Source organism: Mesoplodon bidens, assembly GCF_964165515.1.
Source record: "Mesoplodon bidens genome assembly, chromosome: X".
Taxonomy (NCBI): Eukaryota; Metazoa; Chordata; class Mammalia; order Artiodactyla; family Ziphiidae; genus Mesoplodon; species Mesoplodon bidens.
The window spans coordinates 92,359,361-92,385,864 of record NC_138163.1 but is presented as its reverse complement, the minus strand read 5'-3'; the positions used below and the strand labels follow the sequence as shown (position 1 = coordinate 92,385,864).

Below are 26,504 nucleotides of genomic sequence, written 5' to 3'. Positions count from 1 at the left end.
GACTTCCAATACTATGTTGAATAAAAGTGGCTAGGGTGGGCATTCTTGTCTTGTTCCTGATTTTAGAGGAATAGCTTTCAGTTTTTCACCATTGAATATGATGTTAGCTCTGGGTATTTCATATATGGCCTTTATTATGTTGAGGTACATTCCTTTTATACCTACTTTATTGAGAGTTTTATCATAAATGTGTGTTGAATCTTGTCAAATGCTTTTTCTGCAGTTACTCAGATAATCATGATTTTTATACTTTATTTTGTTAATGTGGTATATCACATGGCTTGATTTGCAGGTGTTGAACCATCCTTGTATAACTGGAATAAATCCCACCTGATCATGGTGCATGATGCTTTTAATGCATTGTATTTGGTTTGCTATTATTTTATTGAGGATTTTTGCATCTGTGTGCATCAGAGATATTGGCTTGTAATTTTCTTTTTGTGTGTGTTGGCTTTGTCTGGTTTTGGCATCATGGTAATGTTGGCCCCATAAAATGAGTTAAGAAGTGTTCCCTTCTCTTCAGTTTTTTGGAGTAGCTTGGGAAGGATAGGTATTAAATCTTCCTTGAATGTTTGGTAGAATTCATCTGTGAAACCATGTGGTCCTGGACTTTGTTCTTTTGGTGGCTCTTTGATTACTGTTTCAATCTCTGTACTAATGATCAGTCTATTCAAACTATTTCTTCATGGTTCTGTTATAGAAGGTTGTATGATTCTAAGAATTTGTCCATTTCTTCTAGGTTGTCCAATTTGTTGGAATATACTGTTCATAGTATTCTCTTATAATCCTTTGTATTTCTGTGGTATCTTTTGTTACTCTTCTCTTTTATTTCTGTTTTTTTAATCAGGATTTTCTCTCTTTCTTCTTTGTGAGTCTAGCTAAAGGTTTGTCAGGTTTTTTTATCCTTCAAAAGAACCCACTGTTAATTTCATTGACCTTTTCTCTAGTCCTTTTAGTCTCTATTTTATTTATATCTGCTCTGACCTTTGTTATTTACTTTCGTCTACTGATCTTGGGCTTTGTTCTTCTTTTTCTAGTTCCTTTAGGTGTAAAGTTATTTATTTGAGATTTTTCTTGTTTCTTGAGGTAGGCCTGTATTACTATAAACTTCCCTATTTGTGCCACTTTGCTGGATCACATAGATTGTGGTATGTCATATATTCATTTGCCTTCAGGTAGTTTTCGATTTCTCCTTTGATTTCTTCATTGACCCAATATTGTTCAGTAACATGTTGTTCAGTCTCCAAATATTTGTTATTTTTCCAGCTTTATTCTTGTAGTTGATTTTAGTTTCATACCATTGTCAGAAAAGATGCTTGATATGATTTCAGTCTTCTTAAATTTATTGAGCCTTGTTTTGTGTTACAACATATGGTCTATCTCTCAGAAACTTCCATGTGCAGAAAGATTTGTATTCTGCTGCATTTCGATGGAATGTTCTGTACAAATCTATCAAATCCATCTGGTCTGATATTTCATTTAAGGTCAGTGTTTCCTTCATTTAAGGCCATCTGTCTGGATGATCTATCCATTGATGTAAGTGGGGTATTGGTGTTAAAGTTCCCTACTATTATCACATTGCTGTCAATTTGTTTTCTTACTTCTGTTAATAATTTCTTTATATATTTTGGTGCTCCCATATTAATCACTGTTATGTCATTTTTATCTCTTACTACCCTTTTTCGGCTTGAAGTCCATTTTGTGTGATATGAGTATGGCTACACCCACTTTGTTTTCACTGACATTCGCTAAGACTATCATCTTCTGTCTGTTTACAAAAAGCCTATAGATCTGAGGTGAATCTCATGGAGGCAGCACAGAGTTGAGTATTGTTTCATAGCCTCTCCAGCTACTGTGTGTCTTTTGATTGGTGAATTCAGTTCATTTACATTTTGGGTGATTATTGATGGATGAGTACTTAGTACTGCCATTTTATCTTCTGATTTCTGTTTGTTCTATACTATCATTGTTTCTTTTTTTAACATCTTTATTGGAGTATAATTGCTTTACAATGTTGTGTTAGTTTCTGCTGTACAAGATTTGTTAATGTATATATGTCAGTGCTGCTCTCTCACTTCATTCCAGCTTACCCATCACCCTCCCCATGTCCTCAAGTCCATTCTCTGTGTCTGCGTCTTTATTCCTGTCCTGCCCCTAGGTTTGTCAGAACCATTTTTTTTAAGATCCCATATATATGTGTTAGCATATGGTATTTGTTTTTCTCTTTCTGACTTCACTCTGTATGACAGACTGTAGGTCCATCCAGCTCACTAAAAATAACTCTATTTCATTTCTTTTTATGGCTGAGTAATATTCCATTGTATATATATGCCACATCTACTCTATCCGTTAATCTGTTGATGGACACTTAGGTTGCTTCCATCTCCTGGCTATTGCAAATAGAGCTGCAATGAACATTTTGGTACATGACTATTTTTGAATTATGGTTTTCTCAGGGTATATGCCCAGTAGTGGGATTGCTGGGTCGTATGGTAGTTCTATTTATATTTTTTTAAGGAACCTCCATACTGTTCTCCATAGTGGCTGTACCAATTCACATTCCCACCAGCAGTGCAAGAGTATTCCCTTTTCTCCACACCCTCTCCAGCATTTATTGTTTCTAGATTTCTTGATGATGGCCATTCTGACTGGTGTGAGATGATATCTCATTGTAGTTTTGATTTGCATTTCTCTAATGATTAATGATGTTGAGCATTCTTCCATTTGTTTGTTGGCAATCTGTATATCTTCTTTGGAGAAATGTCTATTTAGGTCTTCTGCCCATTTTTGCATTGGGTTGTTTGTTTTTTTGATATTGAGCTGCATGAGCTACTTCTGTATTTTGGAGATTAAACCTTTGTCAGCTGCTTCGTTTGCAAATATTTTCTCCCATTTGGAGGATTGTCTTTTCGTCTTCTTTATGGTTTCCTTTGATGTGCAAAAGCCTTTAAGTTTCATTAGGTCTCATTTGTTTATTTTTATTTTTATTTCCACTTCTCTAGGAGGTGGGTCAAAAAGGAACTTGCTGTGTTTTATGCCATAGAGTATTCTGCCTATGTTTTCCTCTAAGAGTTTTATAGTGTCTGGCCTTACATTTAGGTCTTTAATCCATTTTGAGTCTACTTTTGTGTTTGGTGTTAGGAAGTGTTCTAATTTCATTCTTTTACATGTACCTGTCCAGTTTTCCCAGCACCCTGTACTGAAGAGACTGTGTTTTCTCCATTGTATATTTGTGACTCCCTTATCAAAGATAAGGTGACCATATTTGTGTGGGTTTATCTCTGGGCTTTCTATCTTGTTCCATTGATCAGTATTTCTGTTTTTGTGCCAGTACCATACTGTCTTGATTACTGTAGCTTTGTAGTATATTCTGAAATTAGGGAGCCTGATTCCTCCAGCTCCAGTTTTCTTTCTCAAGAGTGCTTTGGCTATTCGGGGTCTTTTGTGTTTCCATACAAATTGTGAATTTTTTTGTTCTACCTCTGTGAAAGATGCCATTGGTAGTTTGATAGAGATTGCATTGAATTGTAGATTGCTTTGGGTAGTAAAGTCATTTGCACAGTGTTGATTGTTCCAATCCCAGAACATGGTATATCTCTCCATCTTTTTGTATCATCTTTAATTTCTTTCATCAGTGTCTTATAGTTTTTTGCATACAGGTCTTTTGTCTCCTTAGATAGGTTTATTCCTAGGTATTTAATTCTTCTTGTTGCAGTGGTAAATGGGAGTGTTTTTGTATTTTCTCTTTAAGATTTTTCATCCTTAGTGTATAGGAATGCCAGAGATTTCAGTGCATTAATTTTGCATCCTGCAACTTGGCCAAATTCATTGATGAGCTCCAGCAGTTTTCTGGTAGCATCTTTAGGATTCTCTGTGTATAGTATCATGCCATCTGCAAACTGTGGCAGTTTTATTTCTTCTTTTCTGATTTGGATTCCTTTTATTTCCTTTTCTTCTCTGATTGCCGTGGCTAAAACTTCCAAAACAATGTTGAATAATAGTGGTGCAGGTGGGCAACCTTGTCTTGTTGCTGACCTACGAGGAAATGGTTTCATTTGTTCACCATTGAGAACGATGTTGGCTGTGGGTTTGTCATATATGGCCTTTATTATGTTGAGGTAAGTTCCCTCTATGCCTACTTTCTGGAGAGATTTTATAATAAATGGGTGTTGAATTTTGTTGTAAGCTTTTTCTGCATCTATTGAGATTATCATATGTTTTTTCTCCTTCAGTTTCTTAATATGGTGTATCACGTTGATTGATTTGCATATATTGAAGAATTCTTGCATTCCTGCGATAAACCCCACTTGATTATGGTGTATGATCCTTTTAATGTGCTGTTCGATTCTGTTTGCTACTATTTTGTTGAGAAATTTTGCATCTATGTTCATCGGTGATATTGGCCTGTAGTTTTCTTTTTTTGTAAAATCTTTGTCTAGTTTTGGTATCAGGGTGATGGTAGCCTCATATAATGAGTTTGGGAGTATTACTCCCTCTGCTGTATTTTGGAAGCATTTGAGAAGGTTAGGTGTTAGCTCTTCTCTAAATGTTTGGTTGAATTCACCTGTGAAGCCATCTGGTCCTGGACTTTTGTTTGTTGGAAGATTTTTAATCACAGTTTTAATTTCAGTGCTTGTGATTGGTCTGTTTATATTTTCTATTTCTTCCTGGTTCCATCTTGAAAGGTTGTGCTTTTCTAAGAATTTGTCCATTTCTTCCAGGTTGTCCATTTTATTCGCATATAGTTGCTGGTAGTAATCTCTTATGATCCTTTGTCTTTCTGCAGTGTCAGATGTTACTTCTTCTTTTTCATTTCTAGTCTTGTTGATTTGTGTCTTCTCCCTTTTTTCCTTGATGAGTCTGGCTAACAGTTTATCAATTTTGTTTATCTTCTCAAATAACCAGCCTTTAGTTTTATTGATCTTTGCTATCGTTTCCTTCATTTCTTTTTATTTCTGAGCTGATCTTTATGATTTCTTTCCTTCTGCTCACTTTGGGGTTTTTGTGTTCTCCTTTCTCTAATTGCTTTAGGTGTAACATTAGGTTGTTTATTTGAGATGTTTCTTGTTTCTTGTGGTAGGGTTGTATTGCTATAAACTTCCCTCTTAAAACTGCTTTTGCTGCATCCCATAGGTTTTGGATCATCATGTTTTCATTGTCATTTGTTTCTAGGTATTTTTTTATTTCCTCTTTGAATTTTTTCAATGATTTCTTGGTTATGAAGTAGTGTATTGTTTAGCCTCCATGTGTTTGTATTTTTTACAGTTTTTTTTTTTACTGTAATTCATACCTAGTCTCATAGTGTTGTGGTTGGAAAAGATACTTGACATGGTTTCAATTTTTTTAATTTACCCATGCTTGATTTTACCAAAGATATGAATCTATCCTGCAGAATGTTCCATGAGCACTTGGGAACAAAACATATTCTGTTGTTTTTCAATGGAATGTACTATAAATATCAATTAAGTCCATCTTATCTAATGTGTCATTTAAGACTTGTGTTTCCTTATTTATTTTTATTTTGGATGATCTCTGTTCATTGGTGAAAGTGAGATGTTAAAGTCCCCTACTATTGTTGTTACTGTCGATTTCCCCTTTTATGCCTGTTAGTATTTGCCTTTTGTATTGAGGTGCTCTTATGTTGGGTACATAAATACTTAGTTGTTTTCACTTCTTCTTAGATTGATCCCTTGATCATCATGAGTGTCCTTCTTTGTCTCTTGTCTGTATTTTAAAGACTATTTTGTCTGATATGAGAATTCCTGCTCCAGCTTTCTTTTGATTTCCATTTTCATGGAATATCTTTTTCCACCCCTTCAGTTTCAGTCTTTATGTGTCCCTTGGTCTGAAGTGAGTCTCTTGTAGGTAGCATATATATGGGTCTTGTTTTTGAATCCGTTCAGCCAGTCTATGTGTTTTGATTGGAGCATTGAATCCATTTACATTTAAGGTAGCTACTGACATGTATGTTCCTATTACCATTTTCTTAATTGTTTTGGGTTTGTTATTGTAGGGCTTTTCCTTCTCTTCTGTTTCCTGCCTAGAGAAGTTCCTTTAGCATGTGTTGTAAAGCTGTTTTGGTGGTGCTGAATTCCCTTAGCTTTTGCTTGTCAGTAAATATTTTAATTTCTCTGTTGAATATGAATGACATCCTTACTGTGTAGAGTCATCTTGGTTGTAGGTTTTTCTCTTTCATCACTTTAAATATGTCCTGCCACTCCCTTCTGGCTTGCAGAGTTTGTGCTGAAAGATCAGCTGTTAACCTTATGGGATTCCATTCTATGTTATTTGTTGCTTTACCCTTGCTGCTTTTAGTGTCTTTTCTTTGTATTTAATTTTTGATAGTTTGATTAATATGTGTCTTGGCATGTTTCTCCTTGGATTTATCCTGTATGGGATTCTCTGCGCTCCCTGTACTTGATTGACTATTTCTTTTCCCATGTTAGAGAAGTTTTCAACTAGAATCCCTTCAAATATTTTCTTAGACCCTTACTTTTTCTCTTCTTCTTCTGGGACTCCTATAATTCGAATGTTCGTGTGTTTAATGTTGTCTCAGAGGTCTGTGAACCTGTCCTCAATTCTTTTCATTCTTTTTTCTTTATTCTGCTCTGTGGCAGTTATTTCCACTATTTTATCTTCCAGGTCACTTATCCATTCTTCTGCCTCAGTTATTCTGCTGTTGATTGCTTCTAAAGAATTTTTAATTTCATTTATTGTGTTGTTCATCATTGTTTGTTTGCTCTTTAATTCTTCTAGGTCCTTGTGAAATTTTTTTTTTTTTTTGCCTTTTCTACCTTCTGTTTCCAAGATTTTGGATCATCTTTACTCTCATTACTCTGTATTGTTTTTCAGGTCGACTGCCTGTTTCCTCTTCATTTGTTTGGTCTGGTGTGTTTTTACATTGCTCCTTCATCTCATGCATTTTTCTCTGTCTTCTCTCTTTTTTTTAACTTACTGTGTTTGGGGTCTCCTTTTTGTAGGTTGCTGGTTCGTAGTTCCCATTGTTTTGGTGTCTGCCCCCAGTGGGTGACGTTGGTTCAGTGGCTTCTGTAGGCTTCCTGGTGGAGGGGACTGGTACCTGTGTTCTCGTGGGTGGGACTGGATCTTTTCTTTCTGCTGGGCAGGGCCATGCCCGGTGGTGTGGTATGGGTTGTCTGTGAACTTTGTATGATTTTAGGCAGCCTCTCTGCTAGTGGGTGTGCTTGTGTTCCTGACTTGCTAGTTGTTTAGCATAGGTTGTCCAGCACTGTATTTTGCTGGTTGTTCAGTGGAGCTGGGTCTTTGCATTGAGATGGAGATCTCTGTGAGAGCTTTCATCGTTTGATATTAAGTCAGGCTGGGAGGTCTCTGGTTGTCCAATGTCCTGGACTTGGCTCTCCCACCTCTGAGTCTCAGGCCTGACACCCAGATGGAACACCAAGACCCTGTCAGCCACACGGTCGTTTCTGTGCTGCTTCCCTACCAGGAGCATCCCAATGTGGTGACCAACTCAGTCTCCAACTTCCCTTTCCTCAGGACGGTCTCACTGTTTCTTTTTCCTTGTGTTTTTGTCTTCCATTTTTGTTTGGTGGTTTTCTATGATATTTTTCTCAGTTTCCTCATTTTGTTTTGTGTCTCTGTTCTAGATTTATGTTTTGTAATTAACATGAAGTTTGTATCAAATGTCACATGGATAAATAGTTTTTTTCTGCTGATAGCATCTTATCTTCATTTAACTGTATGGTTTTCCTCTTCCCCTTTTGTGTTTTTGTTGTCTCAAACTTTCCCTTTTTACATTGTAAGTTTGTTACCAAATTGAAGTAGCTATAGTTATTTTTTCTGCATTTTCTCCCTTTTTTAACCTTTATACTGTAATAAAGTGTTTAAGAACCTTTTCTGGTAAATAGTTGAAATCTTCTGATTCTGTCTGTCTATCACCTTACTGCAAGTTTTGTGTACTTTTGTCTTTGTTTCTGGTGTACGACCTCTGTTCAACATCTCTTGTAAGGCAGGTCTAGTGTTGATGAACTGCCTCAGCTTTTGTTTGTCTGTGAATGTCTTTACTTCTCCTTCATATCTGAATGATAACTTTGGTGGATATAGTATTCTTGGGTGACAACTTTTATCTTTTAGTATTTTGATAATGTCATTCCATTCCCACCTGACCTGTAGAGTTTCTGCTTAGAAATCTGCTCATAGCCTAATTTGGGTTCCTTTGTAGTTCACCATTTTTTTCTCCCTGGCTGCCTACAAAATTGTTTCCTTGTCATAGACTTTTGGCAGTTTTAATATGTGTCTTGGAGAAGGTCTTTTTGCATTGAGGTAATCACGTGTTCTCTTAGCTTCATGGACTTGTATATCCAGTGCCTTGCACAGTTTAGGAAATTCTCAGCCATTATTTGTTTAAATAAACTCTCTGCTCCCTTCTCCCTCTTTTCTCCTTTGGTGATGTCCATCATCCTAATGTTGCCCTACCTAAGAGTCAGATAGCTCTTGTAGAATTTCCTCATTTTTTTGCATCTTATTTTTCTTTCCTCTTCTACTTGTATCTTTTCTAGATTTCTATCTTCACACTCACTAATTCTCTCTTCCATATGGTCTGCTTTATTTCCAGTGCTTTTTAATGCATTCTTTATCTCATTTATTGAGTTTTTCAGCTCCAGAATTTTAGTTCTTTTTTTTTTTTTTAGTTTCAACCTTTTTGGTAAAGCATTCCTGTTTATTAATTTTACTCCTGAGCTAATTGATGTGCCTTTCTGAGTTTTCATGTAGCTTGTTGAATTTCTTCATGACAGCTATTTTAAATTCTCTATCAGATCACATTATTCTGTGACTTTAACTTTGGTTTCTGGAGAATTGTCATTTTCTTTTTGTGGTGCGGTGTTACTGTGCTTCTTCATGGTACTTCCTTCTGCCAGATCGTGTGAAGTGAGACAAGTTAGAGATTAGGGGTCTTTTCTTTATCCATAGGTGGCACTATAGCACAAGTTTTTGGTTTCTCTTACCTGAGCTGCCTCTGTCAGAGGTGTGCCCCCTGTCCCAACTCTCATTATCACTTCTGGTGTTTTCATGGTCATTGGCAGCTTGCTTCTGCCTATGTCACTGGCAGAAGCTACCTGGTTCACCTGGATGGTGGGTTCTTCCCTTGCTTCCAGGATCCTCTGAGTCACAGGCTCAGCCACCACAGGGGGAAGGGGTGGAGGGAACCAGGGTCATACCAGTGCTTCTTCCCTATCTGGTTTTCTAAGGTTCTTAGGCTCTGCCACTGCTGGTGGGAGAGCAGGGGGGCTGGAGACTTGGGCACCTCAGTGGCTGGAGGGACAGGACCGCAGGCCCCATTCCCACTGCTGTACAGTTAGATGTGGCCATGGGTGCCACTGCAGCCAGGAGGCTGTTGTTGTGTGTGCTGTCTGCTCTGCTGCTACCAGGTTCTCTGGGGCTGCAGGCTTAGCTGCCATGGCCAGAGGGCCAGGATTATAGACACTACCTCTACCGTTCCTTCAGTTCTGCCTCCTCTATCTGTTCCAGTCCGTCCACCTTTAGATGTACAGGTGTGTGGAATACTCTAGCATCCTGGTGTGTTGGACAAAAGTACCTTTGTTGAGTTGTGAATGTTTTAGTGGTTGTAGATTGAAGGGGAGAGACAGAGGTAGCTTTTCATTCCACCATATTGTTGATGCCACCCCTTGATTTTTTTGTTTAGGACAGAACACTACTGTATTCTTCTAGCCAGCTGGCAATTGAGAATTTCTTGGGAAGCAACACACAGCCTAAGGAGCAAAGAGGAACATTCTGCTAAAAAGTTAACTTGGAGCCATTTTCATATAGTTTAGAGTGTTTGACTAATTATTCATTCAGTAAATATTCATTGAGCAACTACTCTGTGGCAAGCTCTATGCTAAAAGCTGGGAAACAATGTCAAACTGTAACAGACATGGTCCTTACCTTCATGGAGCTTGCTGTCTAGGGGATTGAATGCCACTAATTAAAAACTCACACAAATATGTATAATATCACACTTGCGGTGAGTGTTAAAAATAAAACCAGTGTGTTAGTATAATTGCCTATGGTGACTAGATTTGCCCAAGTCAGTGAGGTCAGGGATATTTTCTGTGAGGAAGTATGAATTGAACTGAAATCCAGTGGAACAAGTAGGAGTTAATTAGGTATAAAAGTAAGGGGAGGGCTTCCCTGGTGGCGCAGTGGTTGAGGGTCCGCCTGCCAATGCAGGGGACGCGGGTTCGTGCCCTGGTCTGGGAGGATCCTGCGTGCCATGGAGCGGCTGGGCCCGTGGACCATAGCCGCTGAGCCTGTGCATCCGGAGCCTGTGCTCCACAGTGGGAGAGGTCACAACGGTGAGAGGCCCGCATACCACACACACACACAAAAATTAAGGGGATAGATTGTGAGACAGAGTGTAAAGCACATGTAAAGGCCCCTCGGTGGATAGACCATGGGCCACTAGAACTGAGGGAAGGTCAAAGTATATTTGGAACACAAGGAGAGGAGCAAAAGGTGGCACAAGATGTGGCCTTAGAAGTAAGAAGGTGAGGCCATCCTAATTTGCTATCATTTTCCCTTTAATTTGAAGCTTTAGGATTATCTTTCACACTGATTAAGCCAACAAAAATAGATCATAAATAGGAGTGATTAAGTGATGACTTGCTTATTACCTAGATTTTTTTTCCTACTAGACAGGACACCTTCATGGAAAATTATTTCACCAGCCAACGAGACAACATCTTCCGTAATGTGGAGGTTCTGATTTATGTATTTGATGTGGAAAGCCGAGAACTGGAAAAGGACATGCACTATTACCAGTCATGCCTGGAGGCCATTCTGCAGAATTCTCCAGATGCCAAAATCTTTTGCTTGGTGCATAAAATGGATCTGGTACAGGAGGATCAACGAGACCTGGTAAGAAATAGAAAGGGTGGTGCACCAAATAATTGACATCCTTTGTAGACTTCTTCTGTAGGGATATAGGTAAATTTGTACCATTCTTTTTAGGAAAAAAAAATCTCAGCATAAGCTTTCAAAATGAAGTTGACATTTGTTTTTAAAAACACTTATAAACAGGGCTTCCCTGGTGGCGCAGTGGTTGAGAGTCCGCCTGCCGATGCAGGGGACACAGGTTCGTGCCCCGGTCCGGGAAGATCCCACATGCTACAGAGTGGCTAGGCCCGTGAGCCATGGCTGCTGAGCCTGTGCGTCCAGAGCCTGTGCTCTGCAACGGGAGAAGCCACAACAGTGAGAGGCCCATGTACCGCAGGGGAAAAAAAAAAAAAAGCTTTGGGGCTTCCCTGGTGGCACAGTGATTGGGAGTCCGCCTGCCGATGCAGGGGACGTGGGTTTGTGCCCCGGTCCGGGAGGATCCCAAATGCTGTGGAGCGGCTGGGCCCGTGAGCCATGGCCGCTGAGCCTGCGCGTCTGGAGCCTGTGCTCCGCAATGGAGAGGCCACAGCACTGCAAGGCCCGCGTACCGAAAAAAAAAAAAAAACTTATAAACAAATGTTCCATGGTGGTAAGGGAAATATAATGTTCATTTAGCAAATAATCTTCAAATTTGGGAAAGGATCCTGACCGTGTGATATCACTAAGCAGCTTTATGTATTTTTAAAATATATTTGCTACCACTGTTTTACTGTCCTTTAGAGCAGGCAGTTATTGTCAAGGCCAGAAGACCCACCAGGGGTGAGATAAAGAAAGGTCATAGCTCACTAGGTTGACCTAGGAAACTGGTATGCACCAATTCAAATGCCAACTATACTGTGTTAGGCACAATGCCAAGGCCCTCATAATTGCACTGATATGGTATATTTTCTTTTCTAGCATGGGAGTTGGTACACATAAATTTAAACCAGAAAAGACACAGTAGAAAGGGCAAACTCCTAGCTAGCTATGAGACCCCAGAACTGGCAAGTCACAAATAGAGTCTAGCTTTAGTTTGCTCCATATAAAATAAGAGGATTGGATTTTAAAGTCTAAGCTGAAAGAGAAGATCCTCTATTTCCAAGGGTAAAGTTGAGGAAAGCAGTTTTAGAATATGCTGGTGATGTGGAAGAATACAGTTCCTCTTTGGGTTGGAACCTAGGAGTCTAAGGATCCCCTTTAACTTAAGAATTTTTTGGTAATAACTGTGGTCAGGAATACTTTTTTTTCCATAATTAGTTACAGGATTGCCTTCAGTGTTCCAGTATTTGAGTATGTTTTGGTGTTTCTAGATTAGCTTACAGGCTTTCAGAAACCACTTGACAGGGTTCCGTATTTGACTCTGAAAAGGACTTTTGAGTATTCTTTTTAGTTCCTTCTCCCTCTCACTACGTATCAATTCTGTTTTAATTCAGCAGAAAATTCTGTATGTAGCTTGATCTTGAGCTTGTGAGGGGTTTGTTATTATTACTGTTTTTTGTTTTGTTTCCCTGGCCCAATTTGCAACAGAAAAACCTAGAGCATTCCAATAAATGACCTCCTTATGGATTTTTTAATTACTTGTAATTTTTAGTGATCAACATATTGTTTTCGAAATGCTTATGTAAATATCCCCAAAGATACATTAATATTCTTTGTGGGATTTTAAGCTTAATTAAGAAAAGTATACTCTCTTTCATTAAAGTTTCAGACTTGGAGGTTTTGGAATAAAATGGCTAGGGTGCTTCCCTGAATATCAGTTTCAAGCAAGATAGGCGTTTCCCTCTATGTGTGTGTATTAGTCAGGGTTCCTCAGAGAAACAAAACCAATAAGAAGTGCGTGTGTGTGTGTGTGTGTGTGTGTGTAGAGAGAGGGAGAGAGAGTGAGAATAAGAGAGAGACTGATTACTTTTAAGGAATTGACTCATGTGATTGTGGAGGCTGGCAAGTCTGAAATCTGCAGGGCCGACTGATAGGGAGAGACCCTTGTTGCAGCTTGAGTCAGAAGGCAGTCTGGATGGCAGAATTCCCTCTTCCTGGGGAATGGCAGTCTTTTTCTCTTAAGGCCTTCAACTGGTTATATAAAGCTTACCCATATTATGGAGGGGGATCTGCTTTACTAAAAGTCCACTGATTTAAATATTAATCTCATCTAAAAAATACCTTCATAGCAACATCTAAATTGGTGTTTAACCAAATGTCTGGGTATTGTGGCCTAACCTAGTTGTTGCATAAAATTATCCATCACAGTGTGAACAGTGCACTCACTATAAGCCCACCCAGTCCTGGAAAATATCTGTGTATGTGTTTATATTTGTATAAATAGATATTTTTCCATGTATATATGGGCATATATATAGATAGATACATAGCCAAGAATAGATATTTGTGTGTAAGGCGTTGTTATATCTATGTAGCCAAATAAATACAGTCCATACAGAAATAATATATGTGTATGCATGTGTGTATGAGAGTAAGATATCTACAAAAGTTGAAGTATTTTGATTTATAAAATCTTGATATTGGTATAGATATCTTAAAAATGACCCCGATTGGATTATTTGGAATGTTAGATATATTTTATTAAGATTCCTCTGTATGGTAAATTTTATTTTCCAGCATAGTGTTCTCAGTGAGTACTCAGAACAAGCAGCACAGTCCTGAAGAATTCTAGTAGCCGTTGCACTTTGTAGACCTGACTTGAAATCATTTCTGCCATCCTAGTCTGTAAAGTAACGTACACATTTAAAAATTCCTCTGAGGAAAAACGAAATGCCCTTGTTTAAAATATGCTAAAATATTACACCTCAGATTTTGCAGTGAGAGAGGAGAGCTGTTAGTTATATGCTGACCAGTATGTTGGTCTATTTACTTCAGATTTTTAAAGAGCGAGAAGAAGATCTGAGGCGTTTGTCTCGCCCATTGGAATGTTCTTGCTTCCGAACATCTATCTGGGATGAAACTCTCTATAAGGTGTGTATGTTTCCCTGAGTTCTCTCATTTAAAGAGCATGAAAAAAAAAGCTAGAAGGGTATTATCAAAACTAAAAGATTTTAAACTCTTTCATAGCCATCTAGATTTGTTGAGCCAAAAGAAGAAATAATCTACAATAAATTGTTTGAAAAATACCCAATTTAACCTTAAGAAATTTTGGTTTTGATCTTAGATTGGGTCGACATACCTATCAGATCACACTGAATTAACCCAGTTTGGTCCTGATTAATTTGATACAGATCTTCATGACAGTAGAGGTTTCACTGGCCATCATCCATTTTGACCTGTTGTGGTCTCAGTGCTGACTGGAATTGTATCTAATATTCAGGTACCTCTACAGGATATAAGCTAGTCTGCCTAAGTTTGGATGGCAATAGAAGAACAGTATTTAGGGGAGAGATTGGAGAAGGGAGTCTTAGAATGGGATATGTTATTTCTAGAGTATGATAGCTTCAACTTTCATGCCAAATTAGAGACTAGCATTCTTTCAACCAGAGAGATTGTTCCCATTGGTGGAATGGATGCTACACTACTTGTAGTAGTTGTAGAGGTTACAAACAATAGCTGTGTTATGGTTGAAGCTGAAATTACCTTATTGGCACATGGGCTCCTTATCCTGCTTCCTCCCTTTCTCCCACTGATTTAGTGATTTGAAAGACTGGCTCCTTTTGGGTCCTCCTGTGGTCAGACTGCTTCTGGTATCCATTGACAAGTCTGGGTAGGAAAGCATCCTTCTCTGTGACTTGTAGCTACAGCCTCAGTATCAACTCCATCTGACAAGTATCTACAACCAAAAGCACAGAAACCTGATTTGCCAAGGAGAAAAACAATTGGACTTTAAACATAGCCACTGATTTATTTTTTTAACTAATTCATTTTCCCCCCAATATGTTGACCCAGCCTCGCTCTAATAACAGATCATTTTGAGATACCTATCTAGGAAATACTGTTCTAGATTAATTTGGGCCGAATTTCTCTCAAAGCCTTATTCCCATAGAACAGGTAACCGTGAATAAGGATGGACATGACGCACTGATAAGAACCAACTGCGGTGTGAAGGATGGCAATACATAACACGACCAAAGACAATTGGCTAATCACAACACTGCTGTGAGTGACAATGTCTCTGCTGTGGTTAGCTTTGGTGCCTTCTCCAAGGTAAATTCAGCAGTGACATTAACACCGACCTGGGAACTTGGAACCTGAACCCCCATGCCTAAGTAATAAAACTAATTGGAACAGAGACATGGCTCTACTCTCTCTTACATCAACGTTGCATAGAGCTGACATAAATTTTTATATTAAGTTTTATTCTACAAGCACTCATTGCAATCTGCTTGATGCTGTTGGACGCACAGATGGCTAAGACCAGGTTCCTGCCCTCTAGTAGGGGAGAGAAGAACATTGTACACCTTACCAGACAAATTGGAGCGAAATTGAAAGAAATATTTTAATGAAAATTCAAATAAAAGAGCCTTAAGAGAATAGAGGGAGGGTGTGGTTAATTTCAACTCCTTATTTTAGTCATACTCCTCTGGATGAAGTCAGTTTTAGGCAAACACGCAGTGGACTGTTTTTAATTCAATTGGATCAATAATTTATAAAGCTGACAATAAGCCTTTTGGAATGATAATGCCACTAATTTCTCTTGTAATTTCTATTGTATGTTATCCCATTGAAGGGGGGGGTCATTTTTCTACATGGCTCTGATATTTTCATAAAATTGATTCTTAGATGTATGTTAAATATAGCATTATTAGGTTCTGATCTTTAGAGGAATCTACACTATTGGACTTACATATCTGTTTGAATGGCTGGATTAGAAGTTCTTTAGCCCAGTATATCAGAGTTTTCAACTTCCCTAAGGCAATATGATGGAATTAAATATTTGTTTATTTTTAATTATCAATGGAAAGAAGTATTTTACAAAAGTGTTTGAAACTTTAAAAAATCCAACTGAGGGATAAAAATCAAATATTATCTTCATTTTCTCACTTCGTTTGTGTTATACTTGTTGCCAGAATTTGTTTGGGACTCAATTGTCACCATATTTTGCTGTCTGTATGTTATAGTATACTTACTCATTTGCAAAGATCTGGGACTGGCTACCTGTTAGTAATATTACACTGTGCTTCTGTTCTGTTAGGCTTGGTCCAGCATTGTTTATCAGCTGATTCCCAATGTTCAGCAGCTGGAAATGAACCTAAGGAATTTTGCTGAAATTATTGAGGCTGATGAAGTGCTTCTATTTGAGAGAGCCACTTTTCTGGTGAGAACTTTCTGCTCTGCAGATGTACTTCATACTCACCTTCTTCTATTCAGCAACGGAGAATATGTTGCCACTTTCAGGAAGAACCTTTTTCCCTCTTGTCATTACTTCACCATGCATAGCCTTATTTACAAAGTAGTATTGTCAGCAAGTAACTTGAAAGAAGTTATTTGGTGTGTGGATCTTTAGTAATTAGTAAAACTTAGATGTTTGCAGGTAAGCCTTACTATAGAGTTTAGATTATTTTTGTGAATAATTGTTCATTTGTGTTAAAGAATTCCTATTTCCTATTGACTTTTATTATGAAATGATGGGTATTTTTCTTTGAGTTTAAAGCTTTTAACATGGAAGAGATGTAATGGTCAACTCAGTGATGTAGCTAAGAGTTCAGATGGGGAGGTGAAAGGGCAAAGAGGTATGTCGGTATTTTTATTTTTCTTATAAATTCGGCTTAACAATGATATTAGCACCTGTATTTGGCCATGAGGGGGTATGCAAAACCCAATATTATATTTATAAGTAAAATTTTTAAATAACTAATAAAAATTGACTTGAGCTGTCACAAAGCACTGCTTAAGTAATTGCTGATCAGCTTAACAAATATAACTCTAAGAGCAGCTCACAGTAAGTAATTGGTTTCTGAGCTCTACCAGTGCTTCATGATTTTAGACACATTTCTTGCTTTTTTTGTTTTTTACATACACACTTATCCTTTTTCAAATTCTTTTTTCATTTAAGTTATTACAGAATATTGAGCAGAGTTCCCCATGCTATACAGTAGGTCCCTGTTGGCCATCTATCCTAAATATAGAAGTCTGTACGTCTCAATCCCAAATTCCCAATCTATCCCTACCCCCACCCTTCGCCCCTGGCAACCACAAGTTCCTTCTCTAAGTCTGTGAGTCTGTTTCTGTCTTGTAAACAAGTTAATTTGTATCATTTATCTTGGATTCCACATATAAACAGCATCATATGATATTTGTCTTTCTTTGTCTGACTTACTTCACTTAGTATGATAATCTCCAGGTCCATCCATGTTGCTGCAAATGACATTATTTCATTCTTTTTAATGGCTGAGTAATATTCCATTGTATATATGTACCACATCTTCTTTATCCATTCATCTGTCAGTGGACATTTAGGTTGCTTCCACTGTCTTGGCTATTGTAAATGGGGCTGAAATGAACATTGGGGTGCATGTATCCTTTCAAACCATGTTTTTCTCCGGATATATGCCCAGGAGTGGGATTCCTGGATCATATGGTAGCTCTAATTTTAGTTTTTAAAGTAATCTCCACACTGTTCTCCACGGTGGCTGTACCAATTTATATTCCCACCAACAGTGCAAGAGGGTTCCCTTTTCTCCACACCCTCTCCAGCATTTATTGTTTGTAGACTTTTTGATGATGGCCGTTCTGACTGGTGTGAGGTGGTACCTCATTGTAGTTTTGATTTGCATTTCTGTAATAATTACTGATGTTGAGCATCTTTTCATATGCCTCCTGGCCATCTGTATGTCTTCTTTGGAGAAATGTCTATTTAGGTCTTCTGCCCATTTTTTTATTGGGTTGTTTGTTTTTTTTCATACTGAGCCACATGTGTTGTTTGTAAATTTTGGAGATTAATTCCTTGTCTGCTACCTCGTTTGCAAATATTTTCTCCAATTTTATGGGTTGTCTTTGTGCTTTCTTTATGGTTTCCTTTGCTGTGCAAGAGCTTTTGAGTTCAGTTAAGTCCCATTTGTTTTTTGCTTTTTGTTTTTTAATTTCCATTACTCTAGTATTCCATTACTCTTGCTGCAATTTATGTCAGTGTTCTGCCTATGTTTTCCTCTAAGAGTTTTAGAGTATCCAGTCTTACATTTAGGGCTTTAATCCATTTTGAGTTTATTTTTGTGTATGGTATTAAAGAATGTTCATTTTTTTTACATGTAGCTGTCCAGTTTTCCCAGCACTATTTATTGAAGAGACTGTCTTTTCTCCATTATATAGTCTTGCCTTCATTGTCATAGGTTAATTGACCATGGTGTGTGAGTTTATTTCTGGGCTTTCTACCCTATTTCATTAATCTATATTTGTTTTTGTGCCAGTTCCATACTGTTTTGATGACTTTAGCTTTGTAGTATAGTCTGAAGTCAGGGATCCTGATTCCTCCAGCTCCATTTTCTTTTCTCAAGATTGCTTTTGCTATTCGGGGTCTTTTGTGTCTCCATACAAATTTTAAGATTTTTTGTTCTAGTTCTGTGAAAAATGCCCTTGGTAATTTGATAGGGATTGCATTGAATATATAGATTGTCTTGGGTAGTATAATCATTTTGACAATATTGATTCTTCTAATCCAAGAGCATGGTATTTCTTTCCATCTGTTTCTATCATCTTTGATTTCTTTCATCAGCATCTTATAGTTTTTTGAAGTACAGGTCTTTTGCCTCCTTAGGTAAGTTTATTTCTAGGTATTTTATTCTTTTTGCTGCACTGGTAAATGGGATTGTTTCTTTAATTTCTTTTTCTGATCTTTCATTGTTAGTGTATAGAAATGCAAGAGATTTCTGTGTATTAATTTTGTATCCTACAACTACCAAATTCATTGATGAGCTCTAGTAGTTTTCTGGTAGCATCTTTAGGATTTTCTATGTATAGTAGTATCATGTCATCTACAGACAGAGACTGTTTTACTTCTTTTCCAATTTGGATTCCTTTTATTTCTTTTTCTTTTCTGATTGCCATGGCTAGGACTTCCAAAACTATGTTCAGTAAAAGTGGTGACAGTGGATATCCTTGTCTTGTTCCTGATCTTAGAGGAAATGCTTTCAGCTTTTCACCATTGAGTATGATGTTAGGTGTAGGTTTGTCATATATGGCCTTTATTGTGTTGAGGTAAGTTTTCTCTGTGCCCACTTTCTGGAGAGCTTTTTTCATATATGGGTGTTGAATTTTGTTAAGAGCTTTTTCTGCATCTATTGAGATGATCATATGGTTTTTATTCTTCAGTTTGTTGCTGTGGTGTATCACACCGATTGATTTGGGGATATTGAAAAGTCCTTTCATTCCTGGGATAAATCCCACTTGATCATTGGGTCTGATCCTTTTTAATGTATTGTTGGATTCGGTTTGCTAGTATTTTGTTGAGGACTATTTTTGCATCTATGTTCACCAGTGACGTTGGCCTGTAATTTTCTTTTTTGGTGGTATCTTTGTCTGTTTTTGGTTATCAGGGTGATGGTGACCTCATAGAATGAGTTTGCAAGTGTTCCTTCCTCTGCAATTTTTTGGAATAGTTTCAGAAGGATAGGTGTTATCTCTTCTCTAAATGTTTGATAGAATTCACGTGTGAAGCCATCAGGTCCTGGACTTTGGTTTGTTGGGAGTTTTTTAATCCCAGTTTCAACTTCATTCTTGTAATTGATCTGTTCATATTTTTTGTTTCTTCCTGGTTCAGTCTTGGGAGATTGTACCTTTTGAAGAATTTCTCCTTTTCTTCTAGGTTGTCCATTTTATTGGCATATAGTTGCTTGTAGTAATCTCTCATGATCCTTTGTATTTCTGTGGTGTCTGTTGTAGCTTCTCCTTTTTCATTCCTAATTGTATTGATTTGAGTCCTCTCCCTTTTTTCCTTGATGAGTCTGTCTAAAGGTTTATCCATTTTGTTCATCTTTTCAAAGGACCAGCTTTTAGTTTCATTCATCATTTCTGTTGTTTTCTTTCTCTCTATTTCATTTATTTCTGCTCTGATCTTTATGGTTTCTTTCCTTCTATTAACTTTGTGTTCTTCTTTCTGCAGTTGCTTTAGGTGTAAGGTTAGGTTGCTTATTTGAGACTTTTCTTGTTTCCTGAGGCAAGATTGTGTTGCTATAAATTTCCCTCCTAGAGGGATGTCTAGGGGTGTCACATAGGTTTTGGATCCTCATGCTTTCATTTTCATTTTCTCTATATACTTTTTGATTCCTTTGATTTCTTCAGTGATCCATTGGTTTTTAAGTAGCGTATTGTTTAGCCTCCATATGTTTGTGTATTTTACAGCTTTTTCCGTGTAGTTGATTTCTAATCTCATAGTGTTGTGTTTGGGAAAGATGCTTGATATGATTTCAGTTTTCTTAAATTTACCAAGGCTTGCTATGTGGCCCAGCATGTGATCAATTCTGGAGAATGTTCCATGTGTACTTGAGAAGAATGTATTCTGCTGTTTTGGGATGAAATGCTCTAAATATCAATTAAGTCCATCTATTCTAATGTGTCATTTAAGGCCTGTGTTTCCTTATTGATTTTCTGTCTGGATGATCTTTACATTGATGAACATGGGGTGTTAAAGTCCCCCAATATGATTGTGTTACTGTCGACTTTTCTTTCTATAGCTGTTAGTATTTGCCTTATATATTGTGGTGCTCCTATGTTGGGTTCATATATATTTACAATTGTTATGTCTTCTTCTTGGACTGATCCCTTGATTATTATGTAGTATCCTTCTTTGTCTCTTGTAACATTCTTTATTTGAAACTCTATTTTGTCTAATATGAGTATTGTTACTCTAGCTTTCTTTTGATTTCTGTTTGCATGGAATGCATTTTTCCATCCTCTTACTTTCAGTCTGTATGTGTCCCTAGATCTGAAGTGGGTCTCTTGTAGACAGCATATATATGGTAGACACATATCTTAATCTCTCTGAGTTTGGTTCCCCTTTTATAAAATGGAGATAATAATATCTATATCATAGGTTTATTGTGTGGATTAAAATGGGACAAGGTAACATTAAGCCCTAGCACAAAGTTTATCATACAGTTGGCAAACTGTTAAACGTTGATTTCTTTTGATATTGCAGCCAACAGAGGGCAGAGAATGCAAAGTACAATTTTTCTCCTTCCTTTGTAGAAACATTATTTTTAATGGTAGCATATTTGGGAGTCATCCTTCCTGCTAACTGGTACAGCTGAGACAAGGAGTCCTAACTAGAGTGTCTTTCTGCCTCAGCCCATAGGCAGGGATCACTTGCTTGGAAGTTCACTACCCTGAGCCCTGTCTTTCCTGCTAGTGGTAATAGCAACAAGCAAGTGAGCTCTTCTGTCTATCTTGAGACACGTGGCATGGTAGAATCCTGCCTCAGCAGTATTCTCCTGCCACATCTACCACACATGATCATAGAGGTTAACCTAATATAAACTCTGTTTTTCACTGGCAGTAACAAGTAGCTTTTGCTTTCTCTTGAGGGCTAAGTTTAGTTGTGATTGACCATTTTCACTATAGCTCTTGAAGTCAAGCAACAGGAACCTATTCCACCATTGGTCTAGGGATTATGTTTTGAAAATTTCACATGGTTTCAGGGAATTGCCCTGTGAATTTTCTTCTGGCAAATGACTCAGTTTTGCTTCCTACTAGAGACTTTACATCAGCCTATGGGAAATACTCGTGTGGTTTCATTAATCTGAAAGTGTTAGGGGAAGTATTTTCAGCTGGCATTGGTGTCCATCATGAATAGGTTCATTTATAAATAGTAAATCCTCAGAGGTCAGAATCTTTCAGTTAAGATTTTTAAATATGATACGAAAAACCACTTGGTTATAGCCTTCATTAAAATCAAATACATTAAGTACACCTCAACAACAGCTAAGAGGGACTTCCCTGGTGGTCCAGTGGTAAAGAATCCACCTTCCAGTGCAGGGGATGCAGGTTCAGTCCCTGGTTGGGGAACTAAGATCCCACATGCCACGGGACAACTAAGCCTGTGCACCACAACTACTGAGCTTGCACACCTCAACTAGAGAGCCCGCATGCTGAAAACTACAGAGCCCACACACCCTGGAGCCCACGTGCCACAAATAGAAGCCTGAGTGCCGCAACGAAGAGCCTGCATGCCACAGCGAAAAGATCCCACATGCCTTGACGAAGATCCTGTGTGCCTGCAATTAAGACTTGACACAACCAAAATAAATAAACAAATAAATAGATAAATAAAATATTAAAAAAAGAACAGCTAAGAATTTTTATTTTTCCTTTTTGATTTGTACTTTTTTTGAATCAAAGACCATCGTATTGAAATAAGATGAATATTTAATGATTAAAGTAAGTGAGAAGGGACAGCAATGAACCAAAATAGATAATACAGTACTTAAATGATCTAATAAAATTATAACCAAACAGTACTGGATGGGTCATCCGTAGGGATGTTGAAATTATGCAGATGTTGACAGGATATGGGACAGAGGAATAGAGGCAGTAAAGCCAGGTGCCAAGTCTACCCTGAAAATCAGGGTGACCAAGAGACTGACAAATGTATTGCCTTGAAGAGTGGTAGAGTGTGATATGACAACACTGCATGGATTTAAAGGGCATTGCTCTTTTTCATAGGTGATTTCTCACTATCAATGTAAAGAACAGCGTGATGTCCACAGATTTGAGAAAATCAGCAACATTATTAAGCAATTTAAGCTGAGCTGCAGGTAAGAGATCTTATGTGATGTATTTATCTATGGAACACATTGTCATTTTTTGAGAGGTTCAAATAACTATAGTAGACTGCACTTCTATATTCAGCATACTTCTTTGTATTAAAAATAGAGCTAAACTCTAAGGGAGCCTACAGTTGACTGAAGTGAAAGACATCTTTAATGCCAAGTCAACTGATGCAGAAGAAGCATATGAAAAATATCTAAGCAGAGTACCCCTTCAAGATGTTTGATACTATTTGGGAAAAGATAAACAGAAAATGTCCAAGAGAGTTTTGAAAAACAAGAAAGGAGAATTTACCCTACCAAATACCAAGATTTACTATAAAACTACAGTAATTAAAATAGTGAGGGACTGATTCAAGAATGGCACAAAGCAGAGAGTCGAGAAATATCTGATCATATTGTCTCAGCTTTGTTTAAATACAATTTGAATCTTAGCATTGTGAATATAGGAAGAAGGAATGGCTGAACATCATAATCTAGTAAAGATTTAATAATCAAAATTCTTATCCTGGTAAAACTTTGATGCCCAGACAATAGAATAAGTGTAAGTTTTTCCCTTTTATGCCATAGCACACTTTGAGACTTTCTGCCATGTTTATTCTAACATTTTAAAGAAGAAATAGCAAATGGCATATAAATATCATTACCCTTTTTGTTTTCAAAGAAATGGGATCATTTCTAGAATTTCAGCATAACTAACATTCAGAAGATACAGTTATTAATCTCAATGATAGGGAAATTTCAACTGAATAAACTTCTTAAATATTAGAGAAATCTTTGGTAACATGATTTTTAATATGAATCTAGGTCTAAGCCCACTTTTCATTTCACAGTCAGTATCAAGTCCTAGTCCACTTTCTAAGTCACTTTCCAGCACGTGTTAAATTTGTCATTAGAGTTTCCTTGGAAAGCAAAGTGGGATTAGTGATTAACTGTCTTAATGAGGTGGTGGATTGAGATATAATGCTATGAAAATGTTTAACATGAAAGATAAGAATGTCTTATGTTGCTATTATTTTATGTTCTTTACTCGCTTTTCTCCTTTCTCCTATAGCAAGCTGGCTGCCTCTTTCCAGAGCATGGAAGTCAGGAACTCTAACTTTGCTGCTTTCATTGACATCTTTACATCCAACACTTATGTGATGGTCGTGATGTCTGATCCATCCATTCGTAAGTTTAAACTTAGCTGACATAGGTTCAAAGCCACATATTCTTTAAACTAATTTCCCTAGAGGTAGTACATTATTAAAGATACTGAAAAGCTATTTGTAGTGAACAACACTGTGAATGTACTTAATGCCACTGACCTATACATTTAAAAATGGTTAAAATGGTAAATTTCATTTTATGTGCATTTTACCACAATGAAAAAAAAAATTAGTACTAGTGGTAAATACTTTTTATTTAATAGACATATTTTGAAACTTAAAGATAATTTAGACTCTAGGGTATTATGTCTTCTTCATGGGAACTTTAAAAATTACTTATGTGGGCTTCCCTGGTGGCGCAGTGGTTGAGGATCTGCCTGCTAATGCAGGGGACACGGGTTCGAGCCCTGTTCTGGGAGGATCCCACATGCCACGGACCGGCTGGGCCCGTGGGCCACAACTGCTGAGCCTGCGTGTCTGGAGCCTGTGCTCCGCAACGGGAGAGGCCGCGATGGTGAGAGGCCCGCGCACCGCAATGAGGAGTGGCCCCTGCTTGCCACAGCTACAGAAAGCCCTTGCACAGAAACGAAAACCCAGCACAGCAAAAATAAATTAATTAATTAATAAACTCCTACCCCCAACATCTTAAAAAAAAAAAATTACTTATGTATAGTTACTACATCTAAGGATTTTAAAGAAAAAGAACCCAAATGTATGACTTATGCTCCATGTGGGGTAGATTTTTAAAAGACTAGTCAATCTAAGCTCTGAACTATTAAATGTTGAACCATTTTATATGTCATTGTATATTCCTATATATATATATAACAGAAATATACATATTTCTGTTATGGGCATAAAGAGAGATATTTGGTGCTTCCATGCCATAATATCCATATCCATCACAACCATTGAAATAAAGGTTCTAGCAGTATTTCCAGGATGCTCCCAGAAGTTTAAATTATCTCTTAAGTTATCTATCTTAGGTTAATATTAGAATACAGCATAAGATAATGTTCTTTTTTACTATTAGCTCCAAACCAAAAGAGTTTGAAAATTTATTTTGAAAATACTATGCTTAGAATATAAACAAATCTTTTATTTATTCAGAAAAATTAAACTCTGGTTAACTTGGGACTTATGTTCTCTGTGACATACATTGAGGGATTTGGCTCTCTTTTGTTGATTTGTTTTTACTAATCAATTATTCCTTTGGCTGCTTGTACTTAGTCTGTTGGTTATCTTCCCTACCCCACCCTCAGCTTCTGCAGCTACTCTGATCAATATCCGCAATGCCAGGAAACACTTTGAAAAGCTGGAAAGAGTGGATGGACCAAAGCAGTGTCTTCTCATGCGCTAAAACATTGCCAAATGCTGTTTCAGAAAAAAATTGGAATACTGTTTCTTAATCTTAATGTTGTATTAGTATATATAGGCTCTGAAATGTTGTGATGCTTATGACTTCTGTATTTCTTCCCTACTCCCCAGTCTTAATGTTTAACCTTGAATGCTATTTACTCAAATAGCCAGTGATGAGTTAGAAGATGAGCTGTTTATGAAGTTGGTGTGACATATAAAGTAGGTGATATATAAGTGTTCTGATAACAACGTTCTAATAGTGCAGGTGTTCTGTTAACCTGATTCCAGTTGTTGTGTATGCCAAAGCCTTTCCCAACGTCATCTTGTACTCCTTACCAGAGAGTAACCTATACGTTTGGAATATTACTGTTTTCTCGGCATGCATTAAAAATATTCCTTAACTACAATTGTAAATAAACTTTTGCTGTTAGGGATTTCAGTGTCTGTTTTTCTTTTCCTTGTTTCTTCAACTTTTCCCTAAGAAAGCGCAAGTGAATTTCAGTTATCCTAGGGGAAGGGGACCTGCTGTTTGGGAAATAGTACAAAATAAAGTTTGGTAGGAAGGATGAGCCAAATGATAGCCTTAAAGCTAGGCAGAAGAGTTTTGGTACAATGTGATAGGAAACAACAAAGGAATTTTGAAAGAAAGTTAACCTATAGGCTGACTGATGGCAGTCGGAGAATCTGTGGTAGTAATCCAGGCCTGAGGTGTGTTGAAAGTCTATTTCAGGATGCAACTGGAGAAGGAATGAATAAAAAGTTGAGGGAAAATAGTATTTATGAGATGTAAGTCTTCTTTCTATGAGGTCCAGGAATGGTTAATTTTATATATTCCGTAACACCTGGTGGGATGTGCCTTCATTATACTAGTTAAGTAGTATTAAAACCTCTCTCAGGCTGGGAGTTTATTTGACTTCATCCCTTAAGGAAAAGATGAGGCATTGTGAACTGGGAGAAATGGAGCTTGACAACACTGACTAGAACTACTCAGAGCCCTTTTTCAGTTTCCATAGAACTGAAACAGAACACAGAAACATTTAGGGAATCTACAGCAGAGTAGACTCATCTCAATTTTCTTGTCTCTATGTCATGAAGAAACTTCTTCCAGACTGCCAGAACCTCACCTTTCCCCATCTTATTGTCCCCAATTGAGATAGGGTTTTTACTGAGCAGCAAAGAACATGTTGTTTTTTAGGCAGTTTAACATTATGTAGATTAAAAATATCAATTCTTAAAAGAATCTCATTGGACTAATTTTATCAACAGTTGTATTAATCTTCTATAGAAGGAGAGTTTTTTAAGTAGGTGTTCCAGATTATCCTTGTAACATCTAGGAAAATGAAAAGAGCAAATGAACTGGGCGGGGTGGCGGGGGGCGGTCTGTTCTGTGACTAATGATTTG

At 37.4% G+C, this 26,504-nt stretch overlaps 1 protein-coding gene across 7 annotated transcripts in view; it reads left to right on the top strand.

Moving 5' to 3' along the window:
* RRAGB (Ras related GTP binding B) overlaps window positions 1–25,499 on the top strand; it is a 51,411-nt gene extending 25,912 nt beyond the window's left edge. For all 7 annotated transcript variants that reach the window (XM_081221493.1, XM_081221492.1, XM_081221494.1 and 4 more), the window contains 6 exons: window positions 10,674–10,896; window positions 13,768–13,863; window positions 16,031–16,153; window positions 22,492–22,583; window positions 23,650–23,765; window positions 25,006–25,499. In XM_081221493.1, coding sequence (XP_081077619.1) covers window positions 10,674–10,896; window positions 13,768–13,863; window positions 16,031–16,153; window positions 22,492–22,583; window positions 23,650–23,765; window positions 25,006–25,103 — 748 coding nt within the window. In that variant the 3' untranslated portion in view covers window positions 25,104–25,499. The remainder of the gene's footprint in view (window positions 1–10,673; window positions 10,897–13,767; window positions 13,864–16,030; window positions 16,154–22,491; window positions 22,584–23,649; window positions 23,766–25,005) is intronic.
* The last annotated feature ends 1,005 nt before the right edge of the window (window positions 25,500–26,504 follow it).